At 40.4% G+C, this 13,687-nt stretch overlaps 2 protein-coding genes across 5 annotated transcripts in view; both read left to right on the top strand.

Annotated features, from left to right (window-relative positions):
- skor2 (SKI family transcriptional corepressor 2) overlaps positions 1-10,822 on the top strand; it is a 113,153-nt gene extending 102,331 nt beyond the window's left edge. For all 4 annotated transcript variants that reach the window (XM_071465949.1, XM_071465950.1, XM_071465951.1 and 1 more), the window contains 8 exons: positions 901-2,914; positions 3,605-3,668; positions 4,490-4,567; positions 6,940-7,005; positions 7,094-7,192; positions 7,428-7,495; positions 8,686-8,749; positions 9,126-10,822. In XM_071465949.1, the coding sequence (XP_071322050.1) occupies positions 901-2,914; positions 3,605-3,668; positions 4,490-4,567; positions 6,940-7,005; positions 7,094-7,192; positions 7,428-7,495; positions 8,686-8,742 (2,446 nt within the window). In that variant the 3' untranslated portion in view covers positions 8,743-8,749; positions 9,126-10,822. The remainder of the gene's footprint in view (positions 1-900; positions 2,915-3,604; positions 3,669-4,489; positions 4,568-6,939; positions 7,006-7,093; positions 7,193-7,427; positions 7,496-8,685; positions 8,750-9,125) is intronic.
- A 775-nt stretch (positions 10,823-11,597) lies between these two features.
- On the top strand, positions 11,598-13,512 carry ier3ip1 (immediate early response 3 interacting protein 1). Its single transcript, XM_071466379.1, has 3 exons — positions 11,598-11,755; positions 12,120-12,221; positions 12,619-13,512. Exons 1-3 carry the CDS (start codon positions 11,665-11,667, stop codon positions 12,672-12,674), a joined length of 249 nt encoding a protein of 82 aa, XP_071322480.1. The 5' UTR covers positions 11,598-11,664; the 3' UTR covers positions 12,675-13,512.
- The last annotated feature ends 175 nt before the right edge of the window (positions 13,513-13,687 follow it).

Below are 13,687 nucleotides of genomic sequence, written 5' to 3' on the forward strand. Positions count from 1 at the left end.
AATTTGTTGAAATAATACAACATGGTAAATTCACCAAATGCTTGAAAAAGTTATATATGTTTTCTTACCCTAAATTATCTGCCTTTTTCATGATAATGCTTTTTAGAATATTTCTCAATAAATATGCACAGGAAGACTAGACTGTGTGGTCCCTGGATTTGTTGAACTTTAAACATCAAGTTGTACCTCAATAGCTGAGACTACTTTCATTGTAACAGTTATTTTAGAAGAGTGTCATTATCCTTTTTTATGGTTTATTTCTTGAACAACTGCATTTGAAAACAAAGGCAGCTAAACACAGGCATTACTTTAGTGCAATGAATTGAGGTCTATATTCTAAAATACTACAGAGATTATAATTGTTTGGGAAAATAAATTAACTTACTGATTTTCAAGATTTAATATTTTGAAAATGCAGGAATAAATTCAGAAAGTGACATATAAATGCAGTATTTGCATTTTCTGTCAACCAAGCACCTCACGTAACTATTCTTCATTATTCTAACAATGTCACAGTTATTTAATTTATTTTATTAATAATTGTGTTCTCAGTTATTCTGTAAGAGTTGTTCAGATGACAGGAATCCCATTTTGGAGCCAAACTCAAATCTCATTTTCAAAATTTGTACTGATGTTAAATTATTTCCAGATTTAGTGAGTTCTTTAATACATAGAAAATAAATGCATTGTTGGGGTTTGGTTCCACTTATTCAATTTAGATAGATGTGATTTAATATGCACAATTTTTTTTCTACACATTAGCAAAGTATTTCTGAGTTTTTGGAAGAATAAGCACATTAAAAGGAATAAAAAGATATTCCATTTTATGTATAATATGGAGAGACACATGTAATTTATTTTCTCTCTTTCTCTCTTTCTTTCTTTCTTTCTTTTCACTAGGTCCTTCTACAGTTTTCCTTCAAGTATGGATAAAACCCATCTTTCGAGCTCTAATGACATCATTATGACAAGCTCAACTGGCCCATACCAGCAGGAACCCCTGACTCCACCCAGACCCACCCACCTCCACTCCTCATCCTCCTCTTTGTCCTCACCCTCTCCCTCTTCTTCCTCCTCACCCCTGAAGCCCAACCAGGTTGGCCAGGTCATCCTGTACGGCGTTCCCATTGTATCATTGGTCATTGATAACAATGAGAGACTTTGCCTGGCACAGATTTCCAACACCCTCCTCAAGAACTACAGTTATAATGAGATTCATAATCGTCGTGTGGCACTGGGCATCACCTGTGTGCAGTGCACTCCGGTTCAGTTGGAGATCCTCCGTCGGGCTGGTGCCATGCCCATCTCGTCACGCCGCTGTGGCATGATCACCAAGCGTGAAGCAGAGCGCCTGTGCAAGTCCTTCCTGGGAGAGAACGCTCCGCCGAAACTGCCCGACAACTTTGCCTTCGATGTGACACACGAGTGCGCCTGGGGTTGCCGTGGTAACTTCATACCAGCACGCTACAACAGCTCCAGAGCCAAATGCATCAAGTGCTCCTTCTGCAATATGTACTTCTCCCCAAATAAGTTCATTTTCCATTCCCATCGCACTCCAGACGCCAAGTACACCCAACCTGATGCCGCCAACTTTAATTCATGGCGACGACATCTCAAACTCACTGACAAACACCCAGCTGATGAGTTAGTTTATGCATGGGAAGATGTCAAAGCGATGTTCAATGGAGGCAGCCGGAAGAGAGCACTGCCCTCTTCAGCCCAGTGTCCCTCTATGGGGCACATGAAGACTCTCCCAGGTTCAGTGGTACCTCACATGATGGGACCTGACCTGGGTGCTCAGAAAAGATCCCGCTTTGAAGACGAGGATGATCTCGACGGAGGTAGTCTGTCTCCCCGTAAGACGCCACGTAGCTACCCTGTCATCCCTGTCCCAAGCAAAGGCTTTGGCATGCTGCAAAAGTTCCCTCCTACATCACTCTTCCCCTCACCTTACCCCTTCCCAGCATTTGGCCTTTGCCAGCAGAAAAAAGAGGACAGTGATGTTTCAGCTGGGCAGAAAGGAGCAGGGCTGTCTGGTCTTTTATGGCCTGGCCGAAAAGACACTTTTTATCCACCTTTCTGCATGTTTTGGCCACCAAGAGCAGCAGGAGGAATCCCTGTCCCCACCTATCTCCAGCCTCAGCCCAGTGCCCTCACCTCCCTGGCAGACAACCCTTCTCTCAGACAGGCTTTTCTGGATCTCTCAGACCCCAGTGAGCCTGGAGCTGTAGCCGGCAATGGAAATGGTGTCAGTGCAACCATGGCCTCTGGCAGCGGGACCACCACTCCAAGATCTGGGCTGTTTGACCCAGACTGTACAACGGTAACCCCTGACCTTCGCCCTGTGACATCAGAGGGCTGGCTCAAACTCCTGGACACCCCGACCCTCCAAACCAGGAAGCCAAGCTATGGCTCGGCCTTCCGCCCCGTCATCAAGGATGCAGAGAGCATTGCCAAACTCCACAGCAATGGTGGAGGAGTCACAGGGGCAACAGACGAGGACTTTGGTGTCGTGGTTGCCGGGTCTGACCGCCACCAGCGGCTATCGCCCACCAGCAGCTGTAGTTATGGAAGTGAAAGTGGAGGCGATGGAGAAGCAGAGGGAGCAGAGAGCGAGGAGGAGGGAGAGGTGGATGTGGAGTCATCGAAGCAGGAGGATGAGGAGGAGGAAGGGACTTTCACGAGCAGGCCGCCACAGACTCAAACCAACCTGTACTTCCCTGCACTGAGCGACAGTGCCGGAGAGGAGAGGGGGAAGGAGAGAGGGAGTGGCGTTGTGTACCCCAGCACCTCCCCTCCCTCCTCCTCGGACCGCATCCAGCAGGAGTCCCCCAGCCTGCCTGCTTCCCCTCCAGCCAGCCTGCCTCTCTCCAGCTCCAACCCACCTCACCGAGAGGACCCAGCTTACAAAAACGTAAATATCCCCCCAGGCCACTTTAGCTAATTATTATTTAAATGGTGCTGCAGTCAGGCAGTGATGTGATCTGCATAAGCAGATTGATAGGCTGGTTTCTCCCTGTAGAAATTGAAACAGTCACCCCACTCTGATCCCGGCTAATAGGCCCAGGCGTGGATTGTTTAATAGCCACAGTGTGTTTGTTCTCCCTCTGTCACCTCAGCCTGTTAGGGCAACTCTAATCTTTAACCTGTCGACTCCCACATTAACCAGGCCTCTGAGAGAAGAGGAGGAGGAGGCAGCGACACACAGAGTTATGAGGAGGAGTATTTTAAACCAGATTAAGTTAAATCATTCACAGAGTAACATACCGCAAATACATCTCACTGATTCCAGAGACGCAGAGGGGGAAAAAAAAGGGTTTAAGCACACTGCAATTTAGATCACGACAAGTGAATATAGCCATTGGCTGATAAAAGGCAGAGCAGCAACGAGGGAGATTACATTTGTCAAGTGATGAGTTCACTTTTACACAAAAAGGAAAACAGTGTTAATTTAAAAAAAACAAAAAAACAAAAAAAAAAAACATCATATCAGAGAATGGTAATAATAGAAGCACTACTCTGCCTTTTAAGACGTGCATTGTGTTGAAGCTATACAATCCATAACTGATATATAAAATGCTTACTGACTATATGTTATTTCCAGATTCACAAAAACAGAGACGAAGGACTACCTGCGTACGCAACCAAAGACAACTCCAGCATTTCTGGTGAGCACAGACTTTTAATCTCCTGTTTTTAAAGCCTTTCTGTCTGTCCTTTCTGATGTATAGTTTTAAAAGTTAAAATTTTCAAATTAAGTGAAAGAGAATCCTTCTTATAGTGTAGCATGCACTTTAAGTGTATCAGTTTAATGCAATTTACCCTTTTTCAAACTGCAAAATAGTTGTACATATACTTTATGCGCTATCTTTGTTTTATCAAGTATTTGCAACATTAAAATACAGTTTCTCTTTCATATATAATCTACAAAAATCACTCTATGCTCTACTGTTTGCGCTGGTTTCTTGACACTACATCTTTCACTCTGCAGTTGTTTTAGAATATCTTGGTTTCATCAAATGTTTGATAAGGTTTTTACGGTTTCATCAAATAGCATTACACAATCTATTTCAGCAAACTGTTACACACTATCTGTTTCATCAGACGTCTGTCTCAGTTGTATTATAGCATCTTTGTTTCATTTATTGTCTGAGTGAGTGGTTTTATAGTGTCTCTGTGTCCCTGCAAGGCTCATATTCCTGTGACGTTTCATTTGCTCTTCTCATCTCCCACTCTGACCCTTTTGTTGGAGAAAATGTCTTCTGTGTATTTCGTGGTGGCGTGCTCACAAACACACACATACGCATCGCAATACGGCACACACACACACACACACACACACACACACACACACACACACACACACACACACAATGGAGACACACACCATGCGCACACTTAGTTATCTCCACGTGTCCGGATAACCAGCTCAACCAATGGGCCTTACTGAATCTCTTACCCTGTCTGTCTCTCTGTCTTTCTGCCTCAGACGAAAACAAAGAGCAGAATAGTTTCTTTGCACCCGAGAGTGAGACGTCAGCACCGGACTACTGGAGGGACAGCTCAGGTATATATACTCACTTATGTTTTTTCTTCTTTGTAAGTGGTTGCAGAAGCGCTGCAGTTATATGGAAAACAACAAATTAATCAATGAAGACAAGACAGCAAAATGTAAAAATGGCAGGTTAGGTTCTCCCGAAGAGAATAATTCGGATTAAAAGGTTAATTTAATTTCTGCATTTGGTTTCACTCCTCAGTAATTTGGATCTCATATCACGGAGTAACTGAGTTCTTAATAAGACTGCAGATCAAATCCTGATATCCTGATGTAGAAATTAGAAATTAAATAAAAACACCACAAAGATTAACACACAAAAAAAACACAAAAGCGATTTTCTACTATAGATGGAAGTTAGTAAACTACAATCTCTAAAAAAAAAAAACTAAAAAAAAACTTATCTTCAGAGCAGTCTGAGTTGAAAAAAATTAAACCAATATAGAAAGGTAAATGAAAAATCTGAAACAAAACACTGTGACATGTAATTGCAGGTGGCCTTACCTTTTTTAATTTAGCACACACAGTGTAGATGAATGTACACTGTAATTTCTTTTTTTTAAAAGGTGATTAAAAAAATTCTCAGTTGGTAAAAATAGGATTTTTTTAATATAAAAATTACAGTGACATTTCTACTAACTAGACAGATGAGACCCGAGCAGTGAGGGAAAGCTCCACTGTCTTTAGCTTCATCCACCTCAGTCTCCTCCTCCTATCAGACAGTGAGTTAAGGGATTCATAATAATACACAGAGAGATGAAACAGCAGTGGAAAGCTGCTCCTGCCGCCACTCTGCCACAGCTGCTCTCTTTAGCAGCATTGTCACCAGGGCTGTTACTCTTAGGGGGGCCGTTATAGTTCAACAAGAAAACATCAGCTCAGAGATAAGCAGCCGCGTTGGCAATCTCCATCCTAGACCCATATCGCTGTCGACATAATTGCCTTTTTTTTCCTTCCTCAGCGCAAAAAAAGCCCTTCCCGTTTGAAAAAGATCACAGCTTATTGCCTTTTTATATCTGTCAGGAAGACATTAAAAGTGCTTTATGACATCTGTGCCAACATTTATATCTACCCCCCACTCCCTCAACCCCTACACACACACACACACACACACACACACACACCGTAATGATCCCTGCGCATAATGTATAATGTATTTCGAAAAATTACACGAAACAAATTAAATGAGACCACCTTTCCCCTGATTGCCAAACGTCTCCCTGGGCGGTGGGAAGCTCTACGTGATTAGAAGGCCTGATTCCTCCGAGTCCCACCACCCCCCCTCCACTGTCTTTAAACTCTCCCTCTGTTTCTAGGGAGAAAAAATAATCTAATTTTCCATTTATGTAATGCAAACCGCCTTGGCTTTGACTATTCACGGTTAATTGACTGTCAAACGAGGTTGTTATCCTCAGGCACTGTCTGCAAATTTGCTTGTCAAATGAGACAGAGAGAGGAGAGGAGAGGAAAGGAGAGAGAGGAGGGAGAGGAGAGGAGAGCTCTCTCTGCTCTAAATGAGGGAGAGAGAGAAGCATAGGGAGGCTTAAGGAGCCAAGATATGAAATGACTGGAGGAGAATATACATATCGTGGGTGCTGGATTGCTTCATTTAAGGCCTTAGCACAAACACATACAGACACGCAAAACAATACAGACAAACTGGTACATTTTAAAACAGCATGTGACGGAGATGTTTGTTCAAAAAGGAAATTGTGCAAATTATGAAGTTTTCAAGCAACAAGTAGATTACTTACGAAGACAAAATATACTGTAATACTGTATAAATATGATAACACTCTCATACACAAATGTACTGTTGTACAACAATTCATCTGCACAAAAAATAAAATTGCTCACATTGCAACGCAACAGTTACAGAGAACAGTAACTTGCAGGCTTTGTGTTTTTAGAGCAAAATCGGTGAAATGTCCAGTTGAACTTTCACTTATTAGCACTTACTTTATTCACTTACTCCCTTCACTTTAATTTCAATGTCCAAACATTAGGGTTTTTCTCTCTTCTCAATGAGAAGCTTTTTGCCCTGACAGCAAGAGGATGCTGAATTTGCCAGGGAGTGAATGCATTAAATGTCTCCATTACCACAAACTTACACTGACACCCAGAGGCCAAGGAGTGAATTACAATGCTTCACTGAAGCGAAGAAAATCAAGAGGGCATTAGGACTTAGAGCAGGGTTCACATTGTTAATGTAGAAACACGTGGAGGATACATTTAGAGAAGACTGATAGGGCATCAGTCCATAACAAGAATATATTCATGTGACCCAGATATGATTTGCAAATGAAATGTATTGTCTGGAGTTGTGAACAACTCCTGGTGCCAAATGTAACTGATATACTGCATCCACCTCTGACTGTTTTCAGGTGATCAAAGCCAAGGTGCTGCCTCTCCTGTCCCACTGAAGAAGGACGTAGAGAACATGGAGAAAGGTAAAGACTGTTTGAGTGACTCAGGTTGTAGATAGCCTTTACCGCTCCGCTTGTATTTTCATCTCTCGTTCCTCTTCTTCACCTGCAGAGGAGCTTCAGAAGGTTCTGCTGGAGCAGATCGACTTCAGGAGGAGACTGGAGCAAGAGTTTCACGCTCTGAAGGGCACCTCACCATTCCCCGTCTTCCGTAAGTCATTTTTTTCCTCAGCCCTCTTTTCTTTCTCATACTCTGAAGGGCAGCGTCTCCTTCTCTGTCTTTTCCACTTTCTCCTCAGTATCTGTCTCTTTTTTTTCCCCTACTCTCTTACTTTTCTCTTCCCCTATTTTTTCTGTCCTTTCTCCTTCATCAGCTGAGTGACTTAATCAGTTACTCAAATGATAATGCTGCTCATGCTAATCATAGATTTTTACACTAATTTCAGATAATTTTCAAGACCAGATGAAACGAGAGCTCGCCTACAGAGAGGAGATGGTCCAACAGTTACAGATGGTAAGACTACTAATGATACAATCAGTGCTAAATACTGATAGAAAATAAATATCATTGCTACGCCTTTAAATGACAAATAAAACATCCTTTTATAGATACATGAATTTAAAAAAAACTTCACTGATTGCTTTGAAAAAGAGTCTTGGTAATGATTTTGATAATGATAAGACTAATTATGAAGCACTACTTAAGAAAATATAGTTTCACAGTTCAAACAAGTAAAGAAGAAATCAAAATGGGTGAGGAAATGTGACAATAATAACTCAATTACCACTACAACTGCGGTAGATCGTAGACATGACAAGTCTTAAAAGTAAAATAGAAATTAAATGAAGATGAAATGAAGGTATCAGTGGACTCAACTGGACACTTGTGCTGTTGCTTATTTGTCCATCAAAAGGCAGAGGCAATCATCTAGTTTGTCTTTCATGGGTGAGAAGTTCCTCTGCAGCCGTCTGAGTGTTTCCGTCCACATCAATCACCCGAGCAGCTGGCAGACGTGCTGACAGACGGTGTTTGTCTTTGCTTTCTGACACAACCGTGCACGCTTGTGCGCACATGATCGCAAACCCTGCACGTACACTGAAACAAACACAAGAGCAAGAGCGCGCTGCACTCAACGAAGTCACAAGACTGAACATGCATTCAGACTCATTTATAAGCATGTACGTGCACATGCACACATGAAATGTTCAAAATTGACAAATGTGTCTAGAAGAAGCAGATGGATCTGTCTGAGAGTAATGACACATTAATTTCTCACAGACTTTGAAATGAACTCCAACAAATTTTTTGATTTATGTTGCTGCGGCATATTTTAGAATTTGGACTGACTTATTTTCAAGTATAATTGTGATGAAATCATCTTCATATTTCACTTGTATCTTTTCAAAAATAGGGAAATGTGTTTTTAAGATATTGAGTTTCTGAGATAAAAGAATGTATTAAGCCTCACATAATCCATCATTTTAAGACTGACTGCAACGACTTTCAGTAAGAATCAGAGCTGAAGTTAAACAACAGAAACACATCAAATGCTGATAACATTTGGCTGTGACCAATAATTTTATATATAAATATATTGTATATATGTATATGTATAGATTTACTGCAGTATGTAAACATATGTTTCCAAGTCTTGTCTGTTCAGGATTAATCTAACTTTTGCCTCTAACTTTTGTTTCTTTCAGATTCCCTACGCAAACATCATCAGAAAAGAAAAGATCAGCTCACATCTCAACAAGTAGCTAAAAGGTGATGTTTTTCATTTATTTAATGATGCAGCTTTTCATCAGGACTTTTCTTTCAATTCACAGCCAGACCAGGGGAAAAAATAAAATACAGTGTCTACAAATTAGCCTTATTTTCTTTTACTTAAGTTGGCGATTTAAAGCTGACATTCAATCACTTTTGTCTGTGTAACATGTTTGACAATGATGTCAATGTCAGCCATCTGAAAGCTACAGTGTGAAGTACTCAGAGTGGCTTTTACAAGCTAATCCTCAACACCGCTCTTTGGACCCATTGTAACAGACTACACTGTAAATATTAAGTCCAATCAATCTCTGAAAACCACTAAACCAGAACATGATACTAATATTTGGTTTTAAATTATTTATCATCTTTACAGGCAGAGTCAAGAAAATCAACCCATCTAAGAAGAAGAAGCTGCTTGGATTTCTGTGAATATTCCAAGAAGAAAAAACTGATGAAATGTAGGAGAGATTATTATTATTATTATTTGGCTGCTTCTTCAGTACCACCTCTGTTAATAGCCCTGCACTTAGACTCTGAAGGACTCATTTGGACCAGTTCATACTGCCATGGGGTAACACGCTGGCTAGATTCATCTCTGTTTTCCTGGTCAGATTTTTTATTTCCCGGACTGACTGAACTGAAAGGGACCCAAACTGGTGACATCAGGAGACTTCTGCTCTTTTCCTTATTGCTGCACTGGCAGTCAGACTCAAAGCTTTACCCAACCAGGACCAAAGCAACTATGGCCTTTCTTGCCCTATGTGAACTGTACAACTTTTCTAGGGCTGTTACAGACCACCAGGAAGGCAATTGTAGACTTCATAAAAAAAAAGGAACTCTGAATTTTTCCAAGCTCGTAAAAGATGAACAGTCATAGATTCAGTAAGACTGGGTGTTGAGTCTGTGACTATGCTGCTGACCCAATTGTACATACACCAGATTGTGGATGAGGATGGACTTAACACAAGATTTTTTGCTGTTGTTATTGTTGTTGTTGCTGTGGTATCACCAAATGGGAATCTTGAAGAAAAACAAACATACCGACCTTTATTTATCGTCAACATTAGATCCCAAAGGGATTCTCTTCATCACGTCCAGTTATGTTTACTGACTAAAACAAACTTCCCTGTGAACACAAACCATCATTACCACTGATTATCAACATGATCAGTCATCACTGAAGACATCAGACGTTGGTGGAGACTTGATTAATAAAAGCTTGGTCTTTTAGTTTTCCCTTACCTGAAGATGCCAGATGAAGAACAAAATAAAAGGAGAATAGGGATCAGAACACAGAGAGTATTGGTGTTTTGGGTTTTAAACCTAATCACAAAAAGGGTTCACACTTAATGCACACTGTTCACTGGTGTGGGTACAAAATTTTGTACCCACAGTTGTAGCATTTGGGAGTGATTTCTGAATGTACAAAAAAACCTACAGTGTTACATTCAGTGCAGATGTTGCTGCATCTGATTAACCATTTAAAAAAAAAAACATACTTTAAAACAATATCCTGTCTCATCTACAGTGTGTAGTTAAGTCAAACAGCACAGCTGGAGAATCCCTTGCTCAAAGGCACCCTGAGGGTACTTTCTAACTACAGGCCTAATTACAGGCCAACTCTGTTGACTTGTTAGCTCTCCAAGAAACTGTCTCCGCCACAGGGAGCAAAGTTTGTCAGTGTTGTATATCTACCTGTAAATGATTTCACCCAACTGTATAAAATGTCATAAGTGAGAACACTGAACCTCACAGTCATGTCTATCTGTATGTGTTTGTTTGTTTATTCATTTGAGTATCAGACCCTGATTGTGAAAATATTATTTATTATAATGTTAAAAGAAAAAGAAAGAGACACAATGATGACGGTGCAGTCCAGTGTATGTCAGAGAGAATAAAAATGAGAATTCACCCTCATCCTGTTTATAGAATGAAATGAATGAATGGATAAAGTGGTCATTTACTGAGAAAAAAAATGTTATCATTATAAACTGTTAATGCAGATGTATTTAAATATGTTCTTGTAGTTTCTCTACTATTAATGTGTAAATTAAAAGTCTATACAACAACCAGAATGTGGTTTCATGATGAGGACTGTTGGTTGTTTATGCAAATGCAAAAGCCTCCCTTTAGCCGATACTAATGCATTTCTGGTTTGAATTTATATAGTTTACAGTTTTTGATTATTGGATGCTCTTAAAAACCAAAAGTAGTTTTTATAAATACCCAAAATATTACTGTAGTAGTTGCATTTTAACAGTATAAAAACAGAAGTGAAACACAAGCGCTCACAAGCTAAAAGGTCATATGCTAAAAGGATGGACCAATCCCAAATTTAAAAATAAAAAAAGAGATCATATAAAACGCATGTATTAAAATAAAAATAAAAAAATCTAAAAAATGAAATGCATATATATATATATATATATATATATATACACACATACATATATATATATATATATATATATACAGACATTTATACGTGACCAAAGCTTAGGCTAATTATTTTGTGATGTCAATCTTCACAACAAGAAAAGAAAATCATATAGTGAAATAACTTAGTGGTATTTTTTATGATATTATTTGGTGTATTACATATTTTATTTATTTATTTATTTATTTTCTTTACAGGGGAATAATCGTAATCCGACGTAAATCAGAAATAAGCACATGAATAAAATCTAATTGAAGAAGCGTATTTTTGTGTGAGAACAAGTTCCCTTCCTTAGGTCGTGACAAGGAGGACGCAGACTTTGAACAAGACCACTCCGGAGTAAACTGCGGCGGTGTTATGGGAGGGACGTCCTGTTCTTGTGTTGCACGACCTCTGCTGCTCGTTTACGGCATCTCCATCTCTGGGAGTGGTACACGTCGGGGGAGGAGCAGGAGAAGAAGAAGAAGTTGCCAGCATGGCGTTTACTCTGTACTCCCTCATCCAGACCGCTATTCTTTGCACAAACGCAATCGCTGTGTTGCATGAGGAGCGGTTTCTCAGTAAGAGTAAGTGTTCCGCCATATTTTACACAACATACATCTTAGATTTCACTGAGGTAACGGTGATTAAAAGCAGCTAGCTGGCATTAGCTGCTGGCTGCTACAACCAGCTGGCTCTCATCTTGAGGTTTTTAGAGAAGGGAATCGTAGTTTTCTCAGTAGAGAAAAATGCATGCTAAGAAATAAGGTGAATTTTTCAACCTTAAAGGAACTTACTGTAAAGTAAAAAGAGGTGAAATGGTTAAAAAAAATCCACACAATCACATCATCTGCCTTAGTTGTTCTCTGTTAACCCACTTTCACCTCCCGTCCTCCTTCTCCTCCTATGTTGTTGTCTTCTCCTCCCTCCTCATCTCTCTCCCTCTGTCAGTCGGCTGGGGTGTGGACCAGGGAGTCGGAGGTTTTGGGGACGATCCAGGAGTCAAAGCACAGATCCTCAATCTCATCCGTTCAGTCCGGACTGTCATGAGAGGTTGGAAAGCTTAAAAGATCTACGTTAAAGGATCTGAGCTGAAGTACTGTGTGACTGTCACACTCAGTCGGGCTGGCTGTCCTGTGAAATATTATAATACTTGTGCTGATAAGCACCTGAGTCTGGGACCTGATAACAAAACAATACTTTCTTGTTTGATTTCTTGATTTCCAGGAAAACAACTAACAATCAGTGTTAATTTGTCTCTACACAAAGCAGGTTTCTGTTCACGTCTAGTGAGAACCAGACCTGACAGTGTTTAACATTCAGGGCTACAGAAACATTTTGGTCAGTGCCCAAATACTCAGCTCTCGTACTGAGAGTGTGAGGACTTTGTAACTAAAGCCACCAATGAGAAACATGTGTTGATGTCTTTCTGTTTTTCCTGTTTTTGCAGTGCCTTTGATAATAGTGAATTCAGCCTGCATCGTCCTTCTGTTGCTGTTTGGTTAACACTGCGCGCCACTGTGAAGCCAGAGGACCAGACAAGTGCCGAGGAACAACTCCACACGTTCGCACAGACACACACTGTGTTGTGTCATGTAGAGACTTCTGCCTTTTTCCTGTCTTCAGCAGTGTGGAAAGGTTTTTCCACACTGACTGGCAGGGTAACAGAAAAAAGTAAAAAACAAACAAACAAACAAACAAAAAAAAACAAACAAAATAATCTTTGGAACTGAAACGAGAGAGAACTCAGTTGCCGCCCAGTCAAAAATATGGCTTGTGTTGGCACCTAGCCTCGCTGTCAGCGTCACAACAAAAGGATAAAACATGAAATAATGTCGTCCCATAGTTCTGTCTTTGTGCTGCACAGTGTTTGTCTTCACTTTCATCATCACGTTTCATCGCAGGCACATTGAAGGGAATCTGTTTTAGTGATTTCATGATGAAATGTGTCATGTGTTTTATTTTAGTGTGACCAAGGAGGAACTTGTTACTTTTGATAGATTTGGCAAAGAAGCAGTCAGCAGTCGGGCTGGACGGTGTTATCCAGTTTCACTTCCCATAACGATGCAGATTATTATGACGGAGCAGCTGCGGTGCACAGTATGTGTCTTTTTGACCCCAGGTTCCGCCCTGGTTATCGATGATGTCGGAGAAGTGTAAAAACGTGCAGTGTTTTATTTTCTTATGTTTGAATTTGGTTAAATATGTGTAATGTAAACTTTAAACATTATTGCCAAACACAACTCAAAACAGTGTACTTTTGTACTGTTTACATACCCGATCGATGCCACAGACATTATTGGGGTAGTATCTTATCATGAAATAAATGTATTACACAGTGTAATGGCATTCTTTTCCCTGTGTATAAGAGTTTCTGCTCTGCTCTTAGCCTCTGACACTACTTTACATCTACTCTAAAATAATTGTCACTTTTTCTTGAGTGCATTTGAAAAAAGCCCCTTCTTGCAGATGCTGCAGTGTCTTCTTCACCACTGTTCTGTATCAATATACACCATGTT

The sequence above is a fragment of the Trachinotus anak genome, unplaced genomic scaffold (assembly GCF_046630095.1).
Source record: "Trachinotus anak isolate AG129_WGS33_773 ecotype Australia unplaced genomic scaffold, CSIRO_AGI_Tana_v1 ptg000028l, whole genome shotgun sequence".
NCBI lineage: Eukaryota > Metazoa > Chordata > Actinopteri > Carangiformes > Carangidae > Trachinotus > Trachinotus anak.